General features: G+C 37.8%; 1 protein-coding gene across 1 annotated transcript in view; it reads left to right on the top strand.

Moving 5' to 3' along the window:
• Positions 1–17,357, top strand: part of SPATA16 (spermatogenesis associated 16) — a 234,774-nt gene that overhangs the window by 155,464 nt on the left and 61,953 nt on the right. Inside the window, exon 5 of the mRNA XM_006764120.2 lies at positions 10,442–10,589. Within this exon, the coding sequence (XP_006764183.2) occupies positions 10,442–10,589 (148 nt within the window). The remainder of the gene's footprint in view (positions 1–10,441; positions 10,590–17,357) is intronic.

Below are 17,357 nucleotides of genomic sequence, written 5' to 3'. Positions count from 1 at the left end.
GGGCTTGTGCCAGAGGGTGGGAGAGGTCAGAGAGAGGTCAATAGGAGAAAAGGGAAACTTATGTAATACTTTAAACAATAAAGAATTTAAGTTAAAAAATAAAAAATAAATTCTCCTCTTTTCTTGAACTCATATGATTGTGTTTTCCTCACTAAATATTAAAGACTGCCTGCTGCTCTGCCTGTATTGCAGTTCCTGGTTGGATCATTTTCTTTTTCATAACCTTCCCTCTTCCATATAATGAGACTTTGGCATTTTAAATGTCAGCCTTTAACATATGGCATGATTTACTTTTTCTCAGGATCTTAAGTAACTATTGAGCTAACCTATTTCCATCCAAGAAAGCATGTGCTATTTTATACAGTGCAGTCTAAAGCAGAAGTGTCAGCCTATGAGAGCCAATGACATCCAGAAAACCTTACAAGGACTATTTCAAGCCCAAACGTACAGGCATGGCAAACATGATAAGAAGCATGATGGAAGAAAAAAAAATCCCATTTACCATTGCACCAAAAGAAAAGATACCTAGGAATAAACTTAACTAAGGAGGTAAAAGACCTGTACTCAGAAAACTACAGGACACTGAAAAAAGAGATAGAGGAAGACATAAACAGATGGAAGAACATACCATATTCATGGATTGATAGAATCAACATCATTAAAATGTCCATACTACCCAAAGCAATCTATAAATTCAATGCACACTCCATTAAAATATCAACAGCATATTTCAGACCTAGAACGAACTCTCCAAAAATTCATCTGGAATTTTAAAAAGACCCTGAATAGCTGCAGCAAACCTGAGAAAGAACAAAGTAGGTGGGATCTCAATACCAGATATCAAGCTATATTACAAAGCCACTGTTCTCAAAACAGCCTTGTACTGGCACAAGAATAGACATATAGACCAATGGACTAGAAAAGAGAATCCAGAAATTGACCCAAGCCACTATGCTCAATTAATATTTGACAAAGGAGGCAAGAACATACAATGGAGTCAAGACAGTCTCTTCAATAAATGGTGCTGGGGAAATTGGACAGATATATGCAAAAAAATGAAATTAGACCACCAACTTATACCATACACAAAAAGAAACTCAAAATGGATAAAGGACTTAAACATAAGACAAGAAACCATAAAAATATTAGCGGAATCCACAAGCAGCAAAATCACATACATATGCCGAAGCTATATCTTCCCGACACAGCTCCTAGGGCAATGGAAACTAAAGAGAAAATAAACAAATGGGACTACATCAAAATAAAAAGCTTCTACACAGCAAAAGAAACCATCAACAAAACAACAAGAAAGCTCATTGCATGGGAGACCATATTTGCCAATGTTGTCACCTATAAGGGTTTAATTGCCAGTATTTATAGGGAACACATACCACTTAACAAAAGGAAGATAAACAACCCAATCAAAAAATGGACAATGGACCTAAATAGATACTTTTCGAAAGAGAACATACAGAAAGCTGAAAGACATATGAAAACATGCTCAAAGTCACTAATCATCCGAGAGATGCAAATCAAAACAACAATGAGGTACCATCTCACACCTGTCAGAATGGCTTTCATCAACAAATCAGCAAACGACAAGTGCTGAAGAGGATGTGGAGAAAAAGGAACCCTCGTGCACTGCTGATGCAGCGACTGTGGAGTTTCCTCAAAAAACTGAAAATGGAGCTCCCACTTGACCCAGTGATCCCACTTCTAGGAATATATCCCAAGAAACTATAAACAACAATTAGAAAGGATATATGCACCCCTATGTTCATAGCAGCACAATTTACCATAGCTAAGATTTGGAAACAGCCTAAGTGCCCATCAGTAGATGAGTGGATTAAAAAACTGTGGTTCATCTACACAATGGAATACTACACTGCAGTAAAAAAGGAGTCCTTATCATTTGCAACAGCATAGATGGAACTGGAGAGCATTATGCTAAGTGAAATAAACCAGTCAATGAAGGAAAAATACCACATGATCTCACTCATTCATGGATAATAGAGACCATTATAAACTTTTGAACAGTAATAGATACAGAGGCAGAGCTGCCTCGAACAGATTGTTAAAATGCAGCGGGAAGGCCGGGGGCAGGAGGGAGGGGTATAAGAGATCAACCGAAGGACTTGTATGCATGCATATATGCATAACCAATGGACATGGGATGCTGGGAGGTGGGGGAGGCCAGGAGATAGTCAAGGGTGTGGGGGGGGGAAGACACATATGTAATACCCTTTGTAATAATTTAAGCAATAAAAAAATAAAAAAAAAACAAAGCATGAAAGGGAAAAAAATAAATAAATAAATACAGTTCCTCATGTTGTGACCCAACCATAAATTATTTTCGTTGCTACTTCATAACTGTAATGTGGCTACTGTTATGAATCATAATGTAAATATCTGATATGCAGGATGGTCTTAGGCGACCCCTGTGGAAGGGTCGTTCGACCACCAAAGGGGTCGCGACCCACAGGTTGAGAACCGCAGCCTTAGAGGGAGGGTTGGGGAGAGATCAATCATCAATCAAAGGAAGTGTATGCATGCATATAAGCCTAACAGACAACAGGAGGATGAGAGCATGAGTGGGGGGAGGGGTTATGGGGGGATAAGGACACATATGTAATACCTTAATCAATAAAGAAATAAAAAAAATTTAAAAACATAAAAATAAATTTTTAAAAAAGCTTGACAAGTCTTCATTTTATCCATTCTTAATGAGGTGGGGCTTGGCCTGCTTTAACATCCTATATAATAAAAGCCTCATATGCTGTGTCCGGTCGTCTGTTCAAACAATCAAAGTGTAATATGCTAATGATATGCTAAAGCTGCTCAATCGCTTGTTATGATGTGCACTGACTACCAGGGGGTTGACAGTCGACTGGTTGACCAGTCACTATGACGTGCACTGACCACCAGGGGGCAGACGGTCCAACCGGTAGGTCAGCTTGCTGCTGGGGTCCGGCTAATCAGGACTGAGCGAGACAGGCTGGACACACCCTGGAGCCCTCCCATGGTCCCTCCCTGATTGGCCAACCCCCTGCATCCCTCCCCAGCTCCAATTGTGTACCGGTGGGGTCCCTTGGCCTGGCCTGCATTCTCTCTCAATCCAGGATCCCTTGGGTATGTCAGAGAGCCAGTTTTAGCTCGATCCCACAGGTCAGGCCGAGGGATCCCACGAATTCGTGCACTGGGCCTCTAGTTTGTATATAAGACACAAATCAGATAAAACTGAAGACGGACACCAACAACTTGGAAGTGTAGTGGCAGGTCTCTTGAAGACAGCACTTCATTACATTTCTCTCCCATTTCATTTATCCCCATTCTGAGGCATCTTTTTATTTTTTTAATCCTCACCCAAGGATATTTTCCCCATTGATTTTTAGAGAGAAGGAAAGTCAGAGAGAAATATGGATGTGAGAGAAACACATCAATTGGTTGCCTCCTGCACGAGCCCCAACCAGGGCCCAGGCCAGGGAGGAGCCTGCAACCAAGGTACATGCCCTTGATCGGAATTGAACCTGGGACCCTTCAGACTGCAGGCTGATGCCCTATCCACTGAGCAAAACTGGTTAGGGCTGAGACATCTTGATGATGGGAAGTCAGATATAGGAGGACCTCTGCCTCCTAATGGCATCCTCCTGCAATCTGTTGCCTTCTAAAAGTCCTCTAGGAGGAGCGAAAGCCTGGAAGAGATTAATTGCAAGCAAATGAGAGAGAATAAAGAAAAAGAAGAGGTATCTAGTTGCCAAGCAAAGCTGAAACCCGAAGAAGAAAAGACATCTTGGGAGCTGGGAATACACCTAAGAGAAACTTTGAGCACTAGACGCTAGCACTGTAAGGGCGCTTTTCTACATGGCACAGCAGTGCTCCTCCTGGGTTCCAGGCAGTCATCCCTCCTCGTCTGTGCACCATCAGGGCCGTAGAGCTACTGGCTTCCAAGGTGAACAGTTCCCTCGTTGGGAGGCTCCTTCAGTACATCTTCTGCTAAGGATTCCATTTCTGCTTTGTGACGCTTTATAAAGGAGTGCTTCCTATGTTCGAAATCTTCTTTTAGCGCCAGTCAGGGCTGTGGACGGCATTTTGCATCCCCACCACATAAATAGCTCTGAGCATGAGACTCTGACTGAGATAGAACTGACTTGAATCCCGAAAAAGCACTGACACAAAGTAGCCATGTGAAATACTGCATATTGTTTAATACGAAGACTCAGTTTTTCTCATCTGTAAAATGGGATAACAATGCTTATTTTTCTAGTATTGCCTTCACAATTAAACAGAATAATTTATCCACAGCACTTACCCAATGCACAGTGACCCCTCATTTAATTAACAAATGAGCTTTACAGATTCATCAATGAATTAAATGAAGTTTCCATAGGCAGAGTACAAGGGCAGGTTGCTTTCTAATGGCAGAAAATCCATGCAACCTACATCTTTGTCTTCAAATAAAGCATCCTTGAATTCTTTTGACTTCCCCCATATACACTTTTTCAAGGTCATCCTTGGCTTTTCCACTCAGTAATCTGCATCGTAGCCCAAGAGATAAAACAGATGCTTTGTGGAAAAAGCATTACAAGTCGGGGACCAGATCATCAGGGTTCTTATCCCAACCCTACTGTCGTTAATCAGCTGTTTACACCAGCAAGCCATACCCTAATCCAAAACCACCAGTCAAGCAATGCGATCAGAAAACAGCATACAGTTAGGGAAATGGATACCTAACATCAACTAACTAAACAGAGTAAAGAGCTGGAATGCACGACGACAAAATGGGTCTTACACTCTGCTAACATTTACCCCTAAACACAGAGCCTAAAGCTCACTAGTAATACCGAGTTGTGCTTCTGAAGTAATTGCAGTAATGTAGCTATTTATTCCTGTGGTACCTTTTGGTGAGTCATCTTAAATCGTCAAGAATAAAAAGCGCTGTGGCATCCTGAAGAGTCTGGAGGCTGCTGAAACCCACACTGACAACCCTGAGTTTCTATCAGCTAGTGTTTCTCTAATGCGCAAGCAGAAAATTATTCAGGGTCTTTAGAACAAGAGCGTACTGTAAATTCTATTTATACATTAAATGTGCTTTGCCACCAAGCTACACCAACCCAAGCACATCATTTAAGTTTCCCTATCAAGAAGCCACTCATCTAATTTTTGTAAATGTTTCCCTTTGAGACAGGCATTCAAACTGATAGCATATCCTACATCGAATGAGTGGCTGGTGGACTAAACAGTGTTATTGTGACCAGTAGCTGAGAAGGGCAAATATTCTGTTCTGTGTGTGGATTAATTTGTGAAGAGGATCTTGACCTGGTTTAGGTTGGATGTGATGTGATTCATTTGTTTCTCTGTTAGTGTTAGAGTCAAACTGCTGTCTTTGAAGACAGGATTAACATAGTCATAGAAAAAGTAAAAGAGAAGTAGTACTTACCTGGTGCTCCCAGGAGTTTACAATCTAATTAGAAGGATGAAAAGTCGCTCAGGGTAAGAGAAAGCGTTGGTTTAGGAGACCTTGGTTCCTGTCTTGCTTTCACCTCTAATTGTGTGACTTCAGGTATGTCAACAGAATTCACCACTCTCAGCTTCCTTGGTTATAAAGTTGAGTGATTTTGAAATACCTCAGATCTCCTTAGTTCTGTGCCAAAAGAACCTGGAAATAAAATTTTGCTGCAAAATATAAGTGATTAAAAATTAATTCAGGGTAAATTTTAGGCATTAAATGCTGAAGTTATTCAGCTAATGGAAGCATCGTGTATAATTAAAACCTTAACCCTAACCCTAACCAGACTGGACAGTGGACAGTAGTGTAGACAGACAGACACACACACACACACTATATCAGCGGTTCTCAACCTGTGGGTCACGACCCCTTTGGGGGTCGAACGACCCTTTCACAGGGGTCACCTCAGACCATCAGAAAACACATATCTAATTACATATTGTTTTTGTGATTAATCACTATGTTTTAATTATGTTCAATTTGTAACAATGAAAATACATCCTGCATATCAGATATTTACATTATGATTCAGAACAGTAGTAAAATGATTCAAAACAGTAGTAGATTTTACAGTTATGAAGTAGCAATGAAAATGATTTTATGGTTGGGGTCACCACAACATGAGGAACTGTATTAAAGGGTCACAGCATTAGGAAGGTTGAGAACCAATATATATATATATATATACCAAAATTATACAGCATTCACTGAAAAACTAAATTACATAATTCAGAATTTAAAATAATATTATTATGACTATTTTTAAACAGGGCAGGTTGCAAAGTGGAGAATTCAAAACAGCTATATTTTAAAAATTGCTTACTTTGCTACATACAAGTTACCTGTATATACAATCTTTGGTTGTTTCAAGACAATGCTAATAAATGCAAATAAAAACTTAAATACCTTAAACTGCATAAAAATATAATTTTCACATCACTGGGCTGATAAATGTAATGGCAAACTGCCAAATATTCCCTTACATTAGAAAAATACAGAATTTATGATGAAGGTTGCTTAATAAAAGAACTATAAATCCAAGGTAATATTTCAGCCTTAAAATGTTGATCATAAGGTATGGGAGGCATTCAATTATTACATATATTATTCTGACATACTTATATTAATAAAATTGTCATAAAAATGTCAATTCTGGCTATTGCATAAATGTTACAGGCTTATAAGGAAATCTCAAGGTAAGATTTTCTGTTCTTTAGAAAACTTTGCTCCTCAGGTTAATTCTAAATTTCAAAAAAAATAAAGTCATCCAAATTCAACCCACATATATTTAAAAAGATTAATTTAAAAATATTGCTCACAAAATTTATTTCCATTTTCTAGATAATTCTAGTCATCATCCAAAATTGTATCATTATTTTATTTTATTTTATTTTTAAATATATTTTTATTGATTTCAGAGAGGAAGAAAGAAGGATAGAAACATCAATAATGAGAGAGAAACATTGATTGGCTGCCTCCTGCACACCCACTAGCCTGCAATCCGGGGAAATGCCCTTGACCAGAATCAAACCTGGGACCCTTCAGTCCACAGGCTGATGCTCTATCCACTGAGCAAAACCAGCTAAGGCTATAATTGTGTCATGATTAATGTAATAACAAATATCCATATTAGCCACTAAATATTAAAGGTTCCCATCTCAGAACCTTGCAAATATAGCTTCGTTTGAAGCTAATTATGTTAATTTTGAAAATAAAACAAAAACAATCATAATATTCATTCACTAGGAATACCTACTTGCATGGATTTTATGAGGATGAAGGAAATAGTATTCCAACATGCATATAACGGACTCTTCATGAAAGACAAGCCCAACTCAACATTACCATCACAAAATGAAAACCTGATATTTTGGTTTCTAACCAAAAAATTCCCACGATTTTAATAAAGCTAAATTTTTTTCAAAGTTGTTTCATTAAGGAGTTATTCCATAATGTACCAGAAATATATGCATTCTTTTGCCATAGCAATGTGAGCCAGGTTCAAAACCTCAGGATTGTTTGTCTCCAGAAGAATAAAAAAATGTTATACATTAAAACACAACAAGGATGTGTCAAGATCTGGTTAAAGGGTAATTTGTATACTCATTTCTATTCTATATTTCAGTATTTCTTCTTGGAGCTATAATAATTTCCTTTGAGAAAGTATCTCTATGGGGAATTCAGTTCTTATCCTTCCTTACACACTCTGCTCAAGCACATACTTCCTTACCCATCTTCAAGATAGAGGGCAGAAGCCACAAAAGAAGCCCATTTCTATTGGCTCTGAGAGGGAAGAGAGGGAGGCTGCGCTCCAGCATATCCCCTCCTACGGGGAGAGCCCTGTGAAAACCTCCATGCAATGTCTTGAGCATCCTGCCAAGAATATAGTGCCTTAAAGGAGCAGATCAAGCTGCCACACAAAAACCACACTTCTGCCACTTGCAAAAAAAAAGCTGGTGTAGGCTCTTCGGCATGAGTCTTACTGTCCCTGCTGTGAGATGGCTTAGCAAAGCTACCCTGCAGAAGTCACTTCATCTGCCAGCAGTTGGAAGAGAAATGAAAGGGAGAGACTGTTTTCTTCTATCCTGGGCTTGCTGCGATACTGTTAATGTCTTTCTGGGAGAAAACCAGGGAATTAAGTCCCTACACTAAAAGTTTTGATCCAGAACTTAAAGCAAAATATCCTTCACCAAGGTATTCAGAAAAACTATTTGGGTGTTAGGAACTGGTATGGGCTGAAGTGTGTCCCCCCAAATTCATATGCTTAAATCCTAACTCTGTTTGGGGGATTGGGATTGTATTTTCAAATAGGATGATTCAGTTAAAGTGAGATCTTTGGAGGGGTCTTAAGCCAACATGACTGGTGTCCTAATACTGTAAGAAAAGGAGATTAGAGTACAGATACACAGAAAAAAAACCACAAGTGAAAACACAGGGAGAAGCTACACACCCAAACTACATGCAGAAGAGAAAGACCTGAGAAGTCAACCCTGCAAACACCTTAATCTTGGACTTCCAGTCTCGGGAACTATAAAAATAAGTATGATACTTTGTTATGGCAGCTCCAGAAAACTGTTACAGAATGAATAGTTTACACAGGCAGCAAGGTCAGATTGTGACCTTCGAATTGAGATCTAGAACAGCTTCCCTCTCCAGCACATCACTCCTCATGCCTCTAGGTACAGCTACTTGCTTTTTGTGTCTGGCTAGGCCATCCCAGGATTGGTTCCAGCAGTGACCATATGTAAGCACTCAACTGAAGAAATTCTCCTACACAATCTAAAGAGTCTTTATTTTTGCTGGAGGACTAGAACCTGGCACCTAAACATCTTGGTTAAATTCTTAATCCACGTCCCTGAATTCCAAACCTGCCGCCTATATTACACATGTTGGCATCCAGGCCTGAGAATCCAAACCCTGCCGCACATTCACAACCCACTGCTACTTCCATCTGAGTGATGGCTCTGGGTTTGGCAACTGTATTCTCTGTTTCCCTCCAGTTCCTCCAACTTGGAAAGGACAGGGCTGTGGGCAATGTTAAGGTCTTTCATGAAGCCATTCAGACATTTCCCCCACAACAAATTCAAAAATGTGAATTTACAAATTCATGTCATTTTCTAATTTGAGTCTCAGAGAAAGGAGAATCCTTTGTACCCAGAAAATTCCTTCAAAGCTGCTCTCTTACACACAATATAGATGATCATAGAGGCCATTTGAAGTCACTGATGCATGGAGTAGGCAATGAACAAGTTATATTAGGCTTCCACGTTTAAAATCAACTCTTCATTGCTTTTAATATTAATAAGAAACTTGTTTACAAATACTATGCTGTAATAATATAAATTGCTGTTTGTTAAATGGTTTTTCTTTGTTAGAAAATTCAGATCTACTACTATTCCTTATTAGTTGTTGGCAGTCTTAGGAGAATTATTCCTATCCATTAATATAGATTTTTATAATATGCCTTTATGCGAATTTTAGAAAAATAAGATTACTATAGACACTTCTACTTTGAATTCAATGTCCAAGTCTCATTAGAAGGAATAGTTGTAAGAAAGGAATAAATTCCTTTTTTTAAAAAACTTCTCCTAACTTTCTTTTTGGTCTGTTTCAAATAATAATGGGCCTACTTAAAACAGAAAGTTCAGAGTGATGGCGGGCTTTATAAAGAACTAGAGGCCCAGTGCACGACATTCATGTGCTAGTAGGGTCCCTAGCGGCTGACAGTGGCCAGCCGGATACTCCCTCCCTTTCCCAGGCCAGCCCCGCCCCCTGGTTGAACTCCTGGAAGGACTCCCAGTCAAGGGGACAATTTGCATACTACACTTTTATTATATAGGATGGTAATATGAGCAAAGAAAAACTAAAGAAATCATTAAATTCTTAAATAGCAAAATCCATCTCAAACAGCTCTTGTGATGTGGTTAGAAGGGAAGCTTTGCTGGGTGCATGTTGAGAAGGTTTTTCTTGTTCCAGAAGGCTTCCCCAGGTATTGGAAGAAGAAAAAAAAAATGTGTCTAGTTTGTCATGTTATTTATAGAAAATAGTTAGATCTAGATACTTCAATTAGGTTTTTTAAAGTACAAATTGCTCATCAATGTCTGTAAGATAATTATGTTAAACTTAAGAATTTGATTTTTTTAAAATCAAGTAAAAAATGACACCTTAGAAAATAGAATTTTTATTTTTATCCTAAAGCAAGCTCATTTCAGAAGTGTCTGTTTACAAACTTTCTTCATTTAATTGGTTTTCTTAATATGAAATAGTATTTCCAGAACTAATTAAAATTTCATTCTAATGAATATTCAAGACCAAAATATGTTATCTTTGCAGTACAGTATATAGATTTTTAAATCATCCATAAAGGTAATTATATTATTTTACATTCTTAAAAAGTCATATGTTGTTATTGATGGGTTGTTTGCTTCTCCTTAGGCCATGATTGAAGAAGCCATCACCAGAGCAGAAACATTCTCAGTTATGTACACACCATTTGCAACAAAAATCAGAGCTGATAAAGTTGAAAAAGTAAAAGAGGTTTTCACAAAAACTCATCCGGCATATGTGGACTATATCTACACAGGTAAAATTCAGTATCTTCAACTTATTAGTTGATACTTTATCTCCAATAAAGTAGAAGCCTGTTGGTGTGACTCAGTTGGTTGAGTGTCATCCTGTGCACTGAAAGGTTGTCGGTTCGATTTCCAGTCAGGGCAATTTTTCTCTCTCACATAGATGTTTTGTTCTCTCTATCTCTTATTCTCTCTCTCCCTCCTTCACCCTCTCTCTAAGCATCTCCTCAGGTAAGGATTGAACAAAAATAAATAGAGAACCATTTCTGTTTTGGTTTTAGGGGTATGGTGTTTTTAGCTGAGAAGTTGAAATGGAAAGTCATTTTAAGGTTTTAAGTGGGGCTAACAGTATGGGTCTAGTCTAGCGCGATATTCCTAGTGCCATCATGTTCCTATATTTTAAGATAAGGAATAAAACCTAGAAGTTCTAAGATTTTTAAAATAAATAAATAAATAAATAAATAACCTTTAGTAAAATACCCTTTCCCCATATCCTTCATCGATAAACTAGATGATTATGGTATTTCTTGAAGACAGATTTTTTGCCAGTTCCCGTTATTTCTACTTTTTTCTTCCTCCATCTATCTCACACCCCAAATCTCCCTCTTGCCTTATATTCTTGGATCAGTGCTAGCCATACGAGATGTAGACAGACAAGTGTACCCAGAGGACAAAACACCAGTACAATTCCTTTTTCCCTCTTTTTGTCTTTGGAAGCCACTTGCTTTTATTTATTCATCCAAAAACACATTTTACTACCTACTGTGTACCAAGTGTTATTCTGAATTAAGACAGGGATTTTCGTATTCTGAATTAATGGCTCTTAATAATAAATAGCATGTTAAGCAAAATCTCTAAATGTACATACCTACTATCACATCCTCCTACTAAGGCCCCTTCATTCCTTTTTTCAGGGTTTAGAGGCCACATCACTGATTTATAGTAATGTATTCCATTAGTGATCACTTTTATATGCCAGGCATTCTACATCCATTATCTCTTGTTATTCCCATAACTTATGAAGTGAGTAAGATGATTCTCATTTAGAAACAAGAAAACAGCAATCAGAGACAACAAATAGCTTTTTTCCAAAGATGCACAGCAAATAGGTGGCAGCAGGCCATGGATTTGAACCCATGACCTTGTCATTGAGCTACACTATTTCCATCTGATAGGAGCAGAGATGTGATGGAAGCATTGAATTTAAATCCTATGGAGTCCTTTTTTAAATTTTCTACTACACCTCTAGCTCTTCAGAAGAAACATAGGAAATAATCTAACCAGTGATGATTAAATAGTGAATCCCTAAGGAACAATGAGAATTTGAGGGCAGAGAAAGGGAAGAGAAGAAAGTACAGTGCATGCTATAATCACCATTGATGCTTATTTCATTTGAATACTTTGTCAGGAAGTAGAGAAAAAAATGCTTTAGAACTTACATCCTTTGCTAGTTGTTATAAATCATTTTTTATTTTATCATGGATATCTTACAGAGTGTTGGGGGAGCATTAATAGCACACAGAAGTCATTTCTATCTAGTGTCATGGAAATGAATCAAATTCAGCTATTTCCATTTTATTCTCAACTCTGGTGGTAATGAGAGAGATTCATGGAGGAGATCACCAGTTTGCCAACTCTCTACCGGTAGAATGAACTTAGTTACGTGTAACTTGCTTTACAGAGAAGTCATGAAGATTAATTAATACTTGGGGAGCACTGTTGTCACTGATGGTTTAAAAACAATAATAACATTAATGAGCCAGATTCATGTCTCGTGTAACTCTATCAAAGCTGTTATCAAGATGAATTATGATCCATTGGCAAGATGACTCATGCTAAAGGAACTTACACTTTGGAAGAGAAGATAATTATAAGTTATTAATGATTGTTTCTATTACTTTATAATGACTAATTCCTGGAGTATGACAGTGCTATACGAGAACCTAGAGAGGAAAGGCACAGGAGGAAGAAGGGGAGATAGAAAAGGCAATTTAGACTTCCATTTCTTTGGGACTAATTAGGTCCTTTGCTCCATAGAACCTATACTTTGAGCTAACGAGGCTATCGCACTGGTGACATAACTTGTCTCTGTTGCAAATGATTAAAATGTCCTCCCCAAAGCCATTGCTGGAATGATGGTGAAACCACTCTTGCTAACTGTACGGGGCACAGTCCTAGTAGTATGGCTTCTTTTCCCCAGGAAATTCCAAGGTCAGTGAAGGCACAAAGCATAAGAAGAGAGCAGGTAAAATGTTATCTTTAGCATCTGGATATCTGATGCAGGAGGTGGCAGGTATTCAGTAGGTATTCAGTAGCCAAGGGCGATAGTTAGAAAGTGAGTCACACAAGAGAGATAGGGCCTAGAAGAGTAGCTACCACCTTTTGCTGGCACTGCCCAAAAACCAGGGTTCTCCTTCTGTCCACGTTGTAGATAGAATTTAAGTAGCTTCTATCCTGCCAAAAAATTTATTCAGTTTTATATTTCAACAAATCGTCATGTAGCAGGTGTGACAATCACACAGGAGATGTTTAAAACATGGGACTCTTTTTTTCTCTTACCTGCACATATTCATCTTTGGTCTTCCCAGAATGAAAAATATATTCTATCTCATCATAGGGAGTCTCAGTCCCCTCTAATCATTTAATGTCTCTTCAGTTAACTATCCAATCCAGTGGTTCTCAACCTTCCTAATGCCGCGGCCCTTTAATACAGTTCCTCATGTTGTGGTGACCCCCAACCATAAAATTATTTTCGTTGCTACTTCATAACTGTAATTTTGCTACTGTTATGAATCGTAATGTAAATGGATGTATTTTCATTGTTCGCGACCCACAGGTTGAGAACTGCTGAAAATTCACTAGTTTTCTTCTCCTTTCTTTTCATGGGATTTTCTTCTCCCTCTGGTCTGATTTCAACTTTTACAGAACTCAGATGTACCCAGTGTCCAAAGGTGTCTGTGGGCATGTGAGGAAAGAGTCCTGTTTTGAAGTCTGGTGCAGGAGGATACAGGGGCTGATTACATGACTAGTGCAACTTGAAATCAACTCTGCTGGCTTGAGCAGAGCCAGTGACGGGCTCATTTATGTGGCATATTAGATGACTCAAGGGCACCTATATGAGTTTCCCGTGCTGCCTCATGGAGTAGATGTTTCTTTATATACACACCAACCATCTTTACCGTACACATTGGCCCAGCTTAGAGCCACTCTCTTGAGATTGCTTCTCTTTGACAGAATGCTGGTTTGTGAACCCAGTCACCTTTTGAGTCTTAACTCTAGAAATCCTCTCTTCTCTATTAGATATTGGAGATAGTTTTAGCCCTCTCTCTGATTTGCTATGTTATTCTTCCATTTCTCTTCTCCCTTTCTTCACACACCAGAATCCCAAGATCTTCAGGACAAGAAGAGGATCTACACTGAAGATGGGCAGTTTGTTCATCTATTCATATATTCACCACTTATTGAGTACATATATTCTAGACGCTATTCTAGGCAGTGCTAGAATATACCTGCTCCTAAGAAAGGATCTGACTTTATTAATTTATATTTCAGGTTATATCTTTCCTCTCTTCTAAAGAATATTTTCAATTAAAACCTAAGTTCTAATTGTGCAGTGGAAGGCTGACTCTAATGAATGGTAGAGGAGAAAACAGACAAGGGAGTAATTTGGAAATAGAATCCTTGCCACCAAAAATGGCAAAGACTGACCAGGTGTTTACCAAACTATTTTCCCCCTCATGCATGCAACTAGAATATATTTCAGCCTTCCTTACAGTTATGTGAGGCTTGTGACTAAATAATGGCCAATGGAATATGGACAGAAATAATGTGTGCCACCTCCAGGCCTGGCCCATAATACCCTACCATACCTACCATACAGAGCTCTCTTTCCTTAGCCACTGACTAAGTGGATAGGACCATGAAACTAAAGAAGCCACAAAACAGAAGAAGCTTGGATCCCTGAATGAACATGTGGAAGGTCACCCATTGAATACCCACAGGAGCAAACAACAAAATTCTCTTGCTGTAGATCCCTGAGACTTGGGGGTTGTTGTTTGTTGAGTCAATTAGCTTTATTCTAAGTCACTGCTTCACTGCCCTACATCAAAACAAGTAAGCAGCTTACTACTCCAACTACAATGTACACAATGAATTCATGTGAACTTAGTGACTGAATAAACATGCCTCCATATGCAATCAACTCGATCCTCAGGAACATTTGAGAGTCTGTGCACAGTCTCTTCTCCCTCTCATTCACTCGTCCTTGGCAACTACAGATGGATGCTCTCATGCACATTTGTTTGGACCCACCCAGAAAGATACCATTTCAGGAGAGATACTGGTGCTCCATGAGAGATAGAACACAATTAGGTAGTTTTCATTGCAGCCGGAGAAATTGAAGCCGTAGTAAGAATTTCTAAAGTATAGAGATCATCTAAATAAACAGTCAACAATGAAGGTCATAATATTCGTACCTCAAAGATCTTGGATGAGGAGTCTACCTATCAAACTTTTCCTGGATAAGTAGTTATTATCATTAAAACTTGGAGACTAACACATTTAATTCCCCCAGCAGGGGCTGGCAGACAAACCTCCAACTCAGAAATTCTGCCCAACTCCAGGTCACCTTCATCGAGCCTAGACAGTATTGAATTCATTACTCCTTGATCTCGTGACAGTGCCGTGAGCCCAGCAATAGCTGGCAGAAGTGGTAGTGATGAGCAGGAAGAGATCTTACGATAGAGATCCCCCAGGAGGTGTATTCTCTCTAGCCAGCTCCCCATTCACAGTCCCCCTTGTCAGGGATTTCCACATGAAAAACAGATTCAAAGGGAAAAACTATAAAAATAAAGTCTTTTTTAAATGTATATAGCCTTAAATATTTTTAATTTATTTTTATTGAACAACCAAATAAATTAGTGATTTATAATGAGAAAAAAAAAACACCCATTCTATTGCCCTGATAAGCTCTGTGAGAGTGATGAAGGAAAGTTAAAATTTAAATTTGCCTTGTGGGACAACCAGACTTATACATCCTTAGGAACACACTGTGTATCCTTTGCTATTTTTGGAATATAGTGATACCTACCAAAATCTTAAATCCATATTATAATAGAATTGTATTGTATTATGTTTCATGGAGAAAAGATTACTGAATTTTTTAGCAGTGTAGCTATCCATTTTTCTTATTTAAAGAAAAATCAGTTTGATTCATGCAGAATAGTCAGGGTATATAAAACAAATAATAATTCACCAGCCCCAGAATTATTATGTTTTCACTTATAAAGATTTTTCTTGAGATTTTTATTCATATATGCCAATGAAATGATGCAATTCTGTATAATTCTTATTCTCGCATGGTTGTATTTTAATAATAATAAAGTAATACAATAAGCATATCCTGTCTTCTCTTGATGAAAATATCAAGATTTATTTGCTAAATAAATAAATATTCAGTAATGGATTTGTGGTTAGTAATGTTTATTAAAAAAGTTTTCTGGATAAGATATCAATTACTTTAACACTTAGGTGGATGGAGTTATATTTTGTCTTTTCAATGTAATTTAACTCCCAAGAGTAAATATGTCTGTTCAGAGAAATAATACAGTGTTTTAAAATAGGCCTTTAAAAATTGCTTTTCACTGAAATGTATAACCTTGTGCTTGTACAGTCATCATTTACCAGAAAGGATAATACATTCTTATGCTCTCTAAAACATGAAGTTAAATTTTCTCATTTTATTCTTTCTCCTTTGTAATATTATAATTTTATCATGATCAAGAGTTTTTAAGATCAGACTATTTTCCTCTTTGTGAGTTCTTCTCTCAAATAGAAGTGGTTATGGAATTCAAGAAATTACATCCCCAATATTATTATGAAAGGGTTACAGTCAGATTGGTTATAAAGATGATAAATCATCTCATATTTGCACCACAGAATTTTTGTTAGAAACAGAGAATCATTCCCAAAGTAACAAAATCCTCATATATGGAGCTAAAGTCTCTATTCTTAAAATATTAAAATGTTGGACTTGGTCGCTTTACTAGTTTCTCAAGTTCGTATTATCCATTACCAGTTATTCCAGTCTGGAAAAAAACAACAACACTTCATAACCATTTCAAAACAGACAGAGCTAATTCAGGGAGTAGGAGGTAAATATATCAAAACTTAATTTTTTCCTGAAATACGGACTTATGCTGTCTAATCAGCCACACTGTAGTAATATTATCGCCAATCATTAGGCACTACCATCTAATAAATCATGCAGCAGAGCATTAAAATCCCTAAAGACTGCACTCCCAATCATATAAAACAATGTCTCTACTTTCTCAATTTTAAATTCCACATGTGGATTTTGCACAAAATTAGAAATTTCCATTTTGTAGTGTGATCCTTTTCTAAATTTAGTTTTGCATATTAGAGTCCTATTTTTTTTTCTGCTTTAATACTTGACTCACAGTTAACTTACACTCTAGTAGTGTTTCTTGGGGTCCACAAAAAAACACTGCATTTCACACCTAAAACAGAGCCTCATCAAAACATTTGTATTTCTTCTTTTATTTATTCTTAAAAATATTTTTATTGTTAGACATTACACATACTAGTATATAAAAATTCATAAAACAAATACACAGTTTAACTAATTATTACAGAACTAGAGGCCAAGTGCACTAAAATTTGTGCACTCAGAGGGGTTGCTCAGCCCGGCCTGTGCCCTCTTGCAGTCCGGGACCCCTCAGGGGATGTCCACCTGCTGGCTTAGGCCCGCTCCCTGGGGG

The sequence above is a fragment of the Myotis davidii genome, unplaced genomic scaffold, assembly GCF_000327345.1.
Source record: "Myotis davidii unplaced genomic scaffold, ASM32734v1 scaffold115, whole genome shotgun sequence".
Lineage (NCBI taxonomy): Eukaryota > Metazoa > Chordata > Mammalia > Chiroptera > Vespertilionidae > Myotis > Myotis davidii.
Note: the sequence above shows the minus strand (reverse complement) of the source record. Positions and strands in the feature narration are given on the sequence as shown.